This window comes from Mastomys coucha, unplaced genomic scaffold (assembly GCF_008632895.1).
Source record: "Mastomys coucha isolate ucsf_1 unplaced genomic scaffold, UCSF_Mcou_1 pScaffold21, whole genome shotgun sequence".
Classification (NCBI taxonomy): domain Eukaryota; kingdom Metazoa; phylum Chordata; class Mammalia; order Rodentia; family Muridae; genus Mastomys; species Mastomys coucha.
This window is the reverse complement of record NW_022196904.1, coordinates 19,217,817-19,228,341: the sequence shown is the minus strand read 5'-3', so window position 1 is coordinate 19,228,341 and position 10,525 is coordinate 19,217,817. Positions and strand designations below refer to the sequence as shown.

General features: G+C 48.2%; 2 protein-coding genes across 6 annotated transcripts; one reads left to right on the top strand and one right to left on the bottom strand.

Moving 5' to 3' along the window:
* Window positions 1-65: 65 nt before the first annotated feature.
* Prr19 (proline rich 19) lies at window positions 66-6,286 on the bottom strand. 4 transcript variants are annotated; one of them, XM_031385754.1, is made up of 4 exons: window positions 6,026-6,286; window positions 2,966-3,149; window positions 703-1,327; window positions 66-618 (listed from the first exon to the last, which is right to left on the bottom strand). In XM_031385754.1, the coding sequence occupies exons 2-4, from the start codon at window positions 3,122-3,124 to the stop codon at window positions 143-145; spliced, it is 1,260 nt and encodes a 419-aa protein (XP_031241614.1). In that variant the 5' UTR covers window positions 3,125-3,149; window positions 6,026-6,286; the 3' UTR covers window positions 66-142. The 4 variants fall into 4 exon arrangements, with proteins under 4 accessions (XP_031241614.1, XP_031241615.1, XP_031241617.1 ...); XM_031385755.1 differs by lacking the exons at window positions 2,966-3,149; window positions 6,026-6,286 and adding an exon at window positions 2,403-2,944; XM_031385757.1 differs by lacking the exons at window positions 2,966-3,149; window positions 6,026-6,286 and adding an exon at window positions 2,407-2,944.
* Window positions 6,287-6,953: 667 nt separating this feature from the next.
* Window positions 6,954-10,137, top strand: Pafah1b3 (platelet activating factor acetylhydrolase 1b catalytic subunit 3). Of its 2 annotated transcripts, none has more exons than XM_031385759.1 (6): window positions 6,954-7,129; window positions 7,507-7,605; window positions 7,808-7,897; window positions 8,562-8,678; window positions 8,758-8,880; window positions 9,806-10,137. In XM_031385759.1, the coding sequence occupies exons 2-6, from the start codon at window positions 7,525-7,527 to the stop codon at window positions 10,094-10,096; spliced, it is 702 nt and encodes a 233-aa protein (XP_031241619.1). In that variant the 5' UTR covers window positions 6,954-7,129; window positions 7,507-7,524; the 3' UTR covers window positions 10,097-10,137. The 2 variants fall into 2 exon arrangements, with proteins under 2 accessions (XP_031241619.1, XP_031241620.1); XM_031385760.1 differs by lacking the exon at window positions 6,954-7,129 and adding an exon at window positions 7,241-7,437.
* The last annotated feature ends 388 nt before the right edge of the window (window positions 10,138-10,525 follow it).

Genomic DNA, 10,525 nt, shown 5'->3' with positions numbered 1-10,525 from the left:
AAAAAAAAAAAAAAAAAAAAAAAAAAAAAGGAAGCTGCTCTCCTGAGACAGCCACTCACTGAAAATCAAGAGGATCAAGAAGTTGTTTTATTGAGGTGATTGGGAGTGTGGGATACCTGCCCCCCAGCCCTACCTAGTCTCCTCAGTATAGTCTCATTGGGGGGAAGGACCAAGCCTCTGGACTGCTCTGAGTCACCACCCAGGAGAGACTGGGCAGTGGGGCAGGAGGGTTGGGGCTCCAGTCCAAGGCAGATGTTCTGGGTAACAAGGGTGATGGTGGCTGGGGTAGGGGCTGAGGTGGGCAGACATCCCAAGGCTGGGGAGGGGGTGGTGTGGCTATGAGCCAGATGCTTTTCAGCATATCAAAAGCTGTTGGGGGACCCCACGATGCTCCAGGTGGTGAAGATGCTGAGGACAGGCATGGCAGTTGTCGATCTGGAGGGTGCACCTGGCTGACCCTGTGTGCAGGGGTGGTGCTGCTGCAAGGATGAGGTATAGCAAAGTTACACCCCTTCGTTGCCTGCTGAGTCCTTTGCCTCCCCTCCCTTGGAGCATGCTCAGGAACGTTGATACAAGAAGGTGCCATCCTCTGTCTCTCAGGGACCCTCGGTTTGGCCTCTGGTGCAGAAGAAAGAACAAGGAGATCATTTGAACCACAACAGAGTGGGGAACGGGAGGAGGACGGGGAGGAGGTGGACTCACCAGGCAAGGGTAGCTGACAACTTCGGAGCACCAGGGCAAGATCAGGCACACAGCCATGGCAGCCTTGTAAGGTTCTTATGATGGTGTCTCTGGCCTCCTGCACTAGGTTCCTCCTAGGAAAGGCTTGTGGCACAATCAGCTGGTACTGCAGCTCCTCTAACAGTTGCCCCAACACAGGAAGATCTGAGGAATTTGGTGGGCCTGGGCCTGAGCCTCCTGGTACCTTGTTCTCCTTGCCTTTTGACTGAAGGTCTGGTTCTTGGACTCTGACTGGGCTGCAGGAGGACTTGGTTGGTAGCAGAGGGGTACATGATTCCAAGGCTCCTCTGTTAAGCAGCCGGGCCACATCCAGGGATTTCACCTCATGGTTGAAGAGACCCCGGTGCTCCCGGCTCAACCTGCCTTGAGTTATTACAACAAGCTTGGGGGCTGTAGAGGCCACAGGATCCTGGAGGATCACACACGGATCCCGACTGGATATGGGAGGATCCTGGCGCGCCAATGGCCTGTGGCTGCTCACCAGGGCCTTATTTCGCTCCCTCCTGGTCTTGCGACGTCGAATTCGGCCAGGTTTCTCAAGCTGCTGGAAAGGCTGAGGGACTGGTCCCCGAGGGTCCATGATATCCTAGAAGAGAACATGGTCGTCAGATGCAAATAAATTAAGGACAGTAGCTGAGAGGAGAAAGATGGGCACGGAAAAGGGAGAATACTGTTTAAAGAGGTGAAGGAAATGGACAGACAGCCACTGGAAAAGGCCTGGACACACAAGAAGTGCAAAATGAAGTTCAGGTAGTTAATAGGAAAAAAATGTCAGGAAATGGGGGACAAGGTAACAGAGAATAAGAACATGGAAAAGTAGTTAAAAGACAATAGCCAGGCCTTTTGGTGCAAGCCTCTAAACCCATCTGCTTAACCAAGGCTGAAGCAGACAAAACAAAAGTTTCAAGAGGCCTACCTGGGCTACAGAGTGAATTCAAAAACCAACTGAGGTAACACAGTGAGATCCTATATAAAAATAAAATTCTAAAGAGTCTGTGTCTTGGGAGCCAAAAGAGCTGGCTCAGCAGGCCAGGAGAGATGGCTCAGCAGTTAAAGAGCACTAGCTGCTCTTCCAGATGACCAAAGTTCAATTCCCAACAGCCACATGGCAGCTCAATCAAAGGACTGAGCTCAGTTCCCACCACCCATCTCAGATGTGACATACAGCCCAACTCTAGCTCCAGGGGATCTGCTATCTTCTGGCTTTTGTGGGCATCTCCACACACACACACTCAGACACAATTTAAAATAAATCTTAAAAAGAAAAAAAAAAGTCTGGTTCTTATACATGGGTACCCTGAGCACTAATATAAAAACTGGGGATATAGTTCAGTGATAGAATACTTGCTTAACAATTACATGGACCGGGCTGGAGAGATGGCTCAGTGGTTAAGAGCACTGACTGCTCTTCTGAAGGTCCTGAGTTCAAATCCCAGCAACCACATGGTGGCTCACAACCACCTGTAACAAGATCTGACTCCCTCTTCTAGAATGTCTTAAGACAACTACAGTGTACTTACATATAATAAATAAATAAATCTTTAAAAAAAAAAACAATTACATGGACCTGTGTTCCTATGCTCAGAGGTCAGTATATATGTTTTATACATATAAATTAAGATAAACAAAAAAGATGGAAGATGAACCAGGCAGAGTGGTACCTGCCTATATCCATCCCTCTTTGGAAGAATGAGGCAAGAGAATCATGAAGTCAGCTTAGAATATAAAAGACTCAAAAAGAACAAAAGAACAAAAAATGTAAGTTGGGAACAAGGTTATGAGCAACTGGAGAGCTCTGAGGAACTTGAAAGAGCAGGTGGGAAATCCAGGGCTGGGGAGGTACAGAAAACGGAAATAGTAAATGAAGGCGGGGAAGAGGAGCATGCATGGTGGTGAAAGTCTGTGAACCCAAAATATAGGAAGTTGAGGGAAGATCAGGAGCTCAACGTCATCCTCAACTTCAGAATGAGGTTGCAGCCAGTCTGTGTCTTTAAGACTAGGTCTTAAAATATTAAAAATAAAAGACGTAAGGCAGGAGGGAGGGCACCCAGAGAAGTCGAAGGGCTTGCTTCGGGTGGGGCATAATTAACAAGAGCCTTCAGAGAGTGAGCCACCCCTGAAGGGAGGCATAAGGCAGGGGTGCAGCTCAGACACTTGAGGTGGACCCAGGAGGCTCAATGAAGAAAGAGGTCGGTGGGGGCAAGGTGGGGGAGGGGTGCCTCACCCTCTTCTCTCCTAACGGACCCCGCCCTGGACTCCGCGCGGCTGCGGCTGTGGAGAGGGGTGGCTTCTTATCTGTAGAGACCCAAGCCTCGAAGCTGTTCGCACACTTCCGGGCCTCGGCCTCGAGTGCGTGGTAAGCCAGTAAGCACACCTCACGCATGCGCTCGCATGGCCACGCCCCTTACCTAGAGAGAAGCACGAGGCACCAAGATTGACAGTTATAGCCCCGCCCAGCCCTAGTTAGAGTCCTCCCCTCTCCTCTCCTCTCATTGGATTGGCTTCGAGGGTTTCTAGGCCCGCCCGCCCTACTCAATACTGATTGGCTAAGGCTACAGGCAGACTATTTGACTAGTCCCAGTGGAAGACCCTAGGTTCCATGCACACAAAAAAATGGCCTTTGGAGGCATGCCTTGAACCAGCACCTTTTGAGCCCTGTGACTTTAGAAAACTTTGTAACTGCCAGAGCCTATTTCCTAGTCTGTGAAACCAGTTGGAAGTAGTACCTTCCCCATATGGTTTGTAGAAGGATGGAATGAACCAACACACATGAGAATGAATGCTTGCGAGGTTTGATTCTTTGGCTTGCTTCAGAATTTTCTCTACCCCCAACTTTATTCTCTGCACATGTCCCTCACGCCTTTAGCTCACTCAGGATAGTGTGGAATTATTCTCTTGTCTTTATTTCTCAAACGCTGGAATTACAGTTGTGTGGCCCTCAAACTTTTAAGTCAAACTAAACTATCCTAGTGTATATCCCTGTCCAAATGTTAGTAATGTTATAACCTGTGTCTTTTCTTTGTGCTTCCCCAGTCCTTAGTAGATCTCAAACCTTGCCCATACACTGCTTCTGGAAACCAGCTCTTGCTTATAAAACGATGAGGGGATGCCATGAAATTTTTGGTACTAGTAAAAGGTTTCTGAAAATATAACAGAATCAAACTAATAAATCTAAGGTGCTCATCAATTTTGCATCTCAAAATTTGTAGTGGCAAGGGCCTTTAATCCCAGCACTCTAGAGGAGTTCTGTTAGTTCAAGGCTAGCCTGGTCTACATAGACTTACATCCGGAACAGGCAGGACTAATTCCATAGACCTTTTTTGTCTCAAAAGACAAAAAGAAAACAAATGACATAACTTCAAGGCAGCTTGGGTTGGGAACAGACAGTGTGTCATTTGAAGTGCACACACCATCATGCTATACAGTGCCAGTGAGCACTGCCTCAGAGTCTATTCAGAGACAATATATTATGAATTCCAAGATTTTGGCTGTATATAAAAAGTTTCTCCTGCCAGATAGTGGTGGCACATTCCTTTAATCTCAGCAAGTGGCTCTCTGTGAGTTCAAGGCCAGCCTTATCTACAGAGTAAACTCCAGGACAGCCAGGGCTACACAAAGAAAATATAAACAAGGGGCTGGTGAGATGGCTCAGTGGGTAAGAGCACTAACTGCTCCCCCGAAGGTCCTGAGTTCAAATCCCAGGAACCACATGGTGGCTCACAACCATCTATAATGAGATCTGACTCCCTCTTCTGGTGTGTCTATATAATAATAAATAAATTTAAAAAAAGAAAAACAAACAAAAAACAACAACAAAACATGTACAACCAGCTTATTAGTATGCAAATATGCTTTCATTTTTAATAAATAAGATTATATATGTACAAAAGAATTTTTTTAAAGATTTTTTATTATTTATTTATTTATTATAAGTACGTTGTAGCTGACTTCAGACACACCAGAAGGGGGCATCAGATCTCATTGGGGTAGTTGTGAGCCACCATGTGGTTGCTGGGATTTGAACTCATGACCTTCGGAAGAGCAATCGGTGCTCTTACCTGCTGAGCCATCTCACCAGCCCTACAAAAGAATTTTTAAGTCACTTTCTTTATAGGATCAGGAAATATTAGATTTATATATCCATATTATACACCCATAAGCACGGGGTCATGTAAAAATTCCTTAGACTAGGGTCTGGAGAGACAGCTCACTGGTTAAGGGGCTGAGTTCAGTTCCTTGCATCCACACAGGGCAGCTCACAATTGCCTATGACTCCAGCTTTAGGAGATCTGACACCCTCTTCTGGCTTCTGTAGTCATCTGCATTCAAATGCACATAACAGCACATAAATATAAACATACATACTCACACACTCAAACTCACACACAACCACACACTCTCACACACACATTCACTCACTCACACACACACACACACAGCTTTCTTGGGTTGGGAATGGTTGGACACACCTTTGCTGCCATCACTAGAGTAGATTTGGCTAGTCTGGTCTATGTAGTGAGTTCTGGGTCAGCCTAAGCTACATAGTAAGAACTCCTCACTGGGCGGTGTTGGTGTACGCCTTTAGTCTCAGCACTTGGGAGGCAGAGGCAGGCAGATTTCTGAGTTCAAGGCCAGCCTGGTCTACAGAGTGAGTTCCAGGACAGCCAGGGCTATACAGAGAAACCCTGTCTCGAAAAACAAAACAAAAAAGTCAAAACAAAAAACTTTCTCAAGCAAAAGTGGGGCTCAAGTAGAAAAAGTTTAAGAACCCCTGTTCACCATGGTAGAGGCTGGAGGACAGTGAGTTTAAAGTCATCCTCAGCTATATGAGACCATACTTCCAAACAAACACATAGGAAAGAAGTCCTGTTCTAGAAAAACACAAAGCCTCCTGGGCCTTTCTCAGTCATGTCTGAATCTGTCTCTTGGATATAGCCAGGATCTGACCCATTAGTGTAATTAATATTCATTCCGCAAGCACTGTACTTGCTTGGTAACTTCATGCCAGGCCAGATCTAGGGAAGTAGATTGAGACAGACTGTGAACACAATAAATAAAACTTTTCACTACTTTAGTATCAACCCAACCAGAAGGAATGGATAGATTTGAGAGTTCACTCTATAGGTGGGGCTGCCAGAAAACAACTAGGTCATTTAGGGATGAGTGAGACCCTGGGCATCTGCGAAAACACTGGGATTTTGGATTAGTTTGAGCCAGGGAAGAAAGAACATGACAGAAAGTGGCCTTGACTACAGACATGGGATTGAAGTCTAGAGCCACCCACCTGAAGTTGATGATGGAACTTTGTATTTAGAGAGGGGAGCAGAGGCCAAGGAGGTGCAAGGTGATCTGCAGGAGGGATGCCAAGTTGGGCCTGGGCTGGGCCCTGCAGCCATCTCCAATTTCTGATCTTTCTGCACCTCTTCCACGTAGATCTGATGGTGCCTCAGAGGCATGAAGGTATGCATTTGAGATTTTATATCATTAAAAAACCTAATGTTGAAGCTGGGTCTAGTGGCATACACCTGTAATACCAACACTCTGGAGGCAGATCTCTGTGAGTTTGAGGCCAGCTTGGTCTACAAAGCAAGTCCAAGACAGCCAGGGCTCTGTCATACAGAAAACCCCTGCCTTAAAAAAGAGAGAGAGAGAAAAAAAACATGTACATATATACATGTACATAACAAATAAATAACAAATAAAAATAAAATCCTAGTGTTGGGTCTGGTACGGTGGTGTACAGCTTTAATCTCAGCACTCAGGAGTCAGGGGTAGGTAGATCCCTGTGAATTTAAGGACAGCCTGCTGTACATAGCAAGTTCCAGGAGAGCTAAAGTTACACAGTGAAATCTCATCTCAAAACAAAACAGAAAGTTTTAAATAGGGAAGTCCCCTCAAAGCCACTCTCTGGTGCTGCCTCTAAACTCCAGCTTCACGTCTTTTTTGTTTTTGTTTTCAAGACAGAGTTTCTCCGTGTATCCCTGGCTGTCCTGGAACTCATTCTGTTGACCAGGTAGGCCTCGAACTAGGAGAGCCACCTGTCTCTGGTCCCTCCTCCGCCCCCGCTCCCCGCCCCCCAGTGCTGGCGTGATCCACCACAGCCCAGCTAGGCCAGCTTCCTTTCAAACCCCTACACCAGTAAGAAATGGGAGCGTCCCTTCCCAGGTGCCACCCCCTCCGCGGATCCAGGAATGAGCCCGTCCACTCCCTCTCCCAAGTGAATGGGTTACACACACACACACACACGCACACACACACACACAAGCACACGCGCACACGCACACACACCCGTAGGTGGTCTCTTCCGGAGTTTTCTGGCCCTGCAGCAAGTGATTTCCTCCTCGGACGGAGGGCGCTAGGTTGTCCCTGGTCCCTGTCGGCTTTTCAGGTACCCTGCCCCTTCCTGTCCACTGTAGGTTGTCTCTGTCTTGTCTCCCCGCCCCCCGCCCCCTGCCACGCGTGCCTCTTGGTCTCGCCTGCCCCTTCCCCCTGCGTTGGGTCTCTGTGGCCGCAAGGGGTCCCGGCGGGAAGCGGCAGACGAGCCCACTGTGCGGCCTCGGTCGGGGGAGGGGAGAGAGGATTCCTTCCTACGTGACGGTTTCTAGTCTACGAAAGGAGGCGGCGTCCGGACTCGGCCTTCGCCCTGTGCGCGAGAGAGCGAGCGCGGCGGGACGGTCCATTGTGTTGGCCCGAGAGGTAGGGGTGGGCGTGGCGGATCCACGTCCTCGCGGAGCTTTCCCCGGCTGACTTCACTTTCATCCCCAGGGGGCTGCGGTGCTGAAGATGAGTGGGGAAGGGGAGAACCCGGCCAGCAAGCCCACGCCTGTGCAGGACGTGCAGGGCGACGGGCGCTGGATGTCTCTGGTGAGTGACCGCGCGCGGTTCCCAGGGTTAGGGACTTGGGCGGCGGATGTTTCTATAGAACCCCCGCTTCATGACATCCTCCTCCTCCTCACCTAGGTGGGTAGCCAGGTTTGGGTTTTTTGGGGTTGTTCAGCCTGAGGAAGCGGGGTGGGGCGGGGCCTGGAGCATGCGTGCCTTTGACTCTTTCTGGCTTTCCCTGCAGCACCATCGATTTGTAGCTGACAGCAAAGACAAGGAACCCGAAGTAGTCTTTATCGGGGACTCATTGGTTCAGCTAATGCATCAGTGTGAGGTGAGAATCCACCCGTTTCCTCCTTCCTCATCCAGGCATGTACCCTCACTGGCACTTCAGGCTCAGAACCTAAGCCAGACAAGATAAGGGGATACAGAAATGCTGGTGATAGCAGGAATCTAAGAACTCCGTGTGCATACACCATTCTGCTGAGAATAAAGTGTGTGCCCAGAAGTTTGTAGGGTCGGGTTTGTCAGTATCAACTTAAATTGAGGCTTTCCTTCAAGATTGCTTAAGGTGAGGCTTTTTACTATTTGTTTAAAATGGAGCACAGCCCCTATCGGGCTTAGTCGAAGTTTAATAGCTTTACAGAAAGTGAAGGTTGATTGTAATGGTATTCTGCAAAGACTGTCCTAATATAAAGTCTCTCTCTAAGAAGTTTAGCTACAATGGCTTTTTTTTTTTTTTTTTTTAACAATGAGGTTCAGTTGTATTGCTGTTGGCTCTGTGTATGGTTCAAGCAGACAGGATCTTCATAAAATGAATGGAACTTCTGTGGGATTTTGGTTAAAGTGAAACAGTAATAAGTCCCTTGACTCTGGATTTGGTCAAGGTGAGATTTAACCAGACCTTGTCCGTAAAGTAAGGCTAATCCATAATGGTATGTAGTTACTGCCTGGACAGAGGGTGGTGGCTAGTGCCTACGTCATTTCTTGACCCCCAGATCTGGCGGGAGCTCTTCTCACCTCTGCATGCACTTAACTTTGGCATTGGTGGTGACAGCACACAGCATGTGCTCTGGCGGCTTGAGAATGGGGAGCTGGAACACATCCGGCCCAAGGTAAGTAAGGCCTGTGTGGTGGGCTAACCTAACCCTCTTTTTGCCTCTTGACTGTTGCTTTGTATCGCTCTTTCTACAGATTGTGGTGGTCTGGGTGGGCACCAACAACCATAGCCACACAGCAGAACAAGTGACAGGTGGCATCAAAGCCATTGTACAGCTGGTGAACAAGCTGCAGCCCCAGGCACGGGTGGTTGTGCTGGTGAGAGCTTTGGAAGGGTGGCAAAGGAAAAGGGGGAGGAGTCACAGTGGCACATGCCTATAACCCTAGCACTCTAAGGGCTGAGGCAGGAGGGTCATTCTGGGCAACATAGCAAGACCCTGTCTTTAAAAAGTAAAAAAAACAAAACAAAACAAAACAAAACAAAAAAAACAAAAAAGCTGGGCAGTGGTGTCGAATGCCTTTAATCTCAGCACTTGGGAGGCAGAGGCAGGTGGATTTCTGATTTTGAGGCCAGCCTGGTCTACAGAGTGAGTGCCAGGACTACACAGAGAAACCCTGTCTCAAAAAATCAAAAAAAAAAAAATTGTGGTTGTAGTGTAGGACCCTGAACAAGTAACCTGCTGTACTAGACACAGTTATGGACACCTTGGCACAATGGCCTCCCACAAAGTGTCTGGTAAAAGATTTCCACACTTTAAGAGTGGCTATGGGCTAGTCGTGGTGGTGCATGCCTTAAATCCCAATGTTCCAGTGGCAGGCAGTGGCTATGAGTTCAAAGCCAGCCTGGTCTATACAGTGAAGACAGCCATGGCTTCATAGAGACCTTGTTTACAAACAGTGGCTGGGACAGTTAGCCTATTGCCCAAGGAAATGCTGGGTAATTTGAGTGTTGAAAAATCTCAGAAAGTTGTCAGGTGTTCCTGCATTCAATTAAGCTTTATCACTTCTAGCTAAGACATTTCCACCTCTGAAAGAGCCCACTGGCCCACTGGCCTTGTGTCTTTAATGAGTAATCTCTGCTGCAAACAGGCTGCTACCTGGAAGATTCTTAATGAATGTCCTCCCTAGTTTCACATTCCTAAACTATTGTGCAGCTGAGAATTTCCTGGTGGGGTGGTGGTGAGGTGGACAGTTTGGTCCAGAGATGGTGATCTGACAACTTAATATTGGTGTATCTCCTCAGGGCCTGCTTCCGAGAGGCCAGCACCCCAACCCACTTCGGGAGAAAAACCGACAGGTAAATGAGCTGGTTCGGGCAGCACTAGCTGGCTACCCCCGAGCCCACTTCTTAGATGCAGACCCTGGCTTTGTGCATTCCGATGGCACCATAAGTCACCATGACATGTATGATTACCTACACCTGAGCCGCTTGGGGTACACACCTGTCTGCCGGGCCCTGCACTCCTTGCTGCTTCGTCTCCTGGCCCAAGATCAGGGCCAAGGCATCCCTCCTCTGTCAGAGACGGCACCCTAAGCATCTTTCCTTCCCTTGACATTAAATGCTCCTCCTCCTCCTCCGTGTTTCCTGCTTTATGGTTAGGCTTGTCTTAGTACCACCACCGGCCAGATCCTTGACCCATTGTTACTCTTGTTACTCGAGGCATTTCTGTTTGTACCTACAGCAGATGTTTTGGTTCTTGAAGTCAGTTGAATCTCAGTAGTGTCAGTTTGCCATTATTACCCAGTTAGGATCAAGGTCTATCAGTAATCTCAGGAACAGTACCCAAACGGGGTCAGTTATCTCACCCCACAACTGTCCACAAACGGGGTCAGTTATCTCACCCCACAACTGTCCACAAATGGGGTCAGTTATCTCACCCCACAACTGTCCACTTGAGGAAGCTGTCCCGGCTTATACATGCTGACTTCCTGGTGCTCTGGTTTAGATGCGTCCTGAGACTTT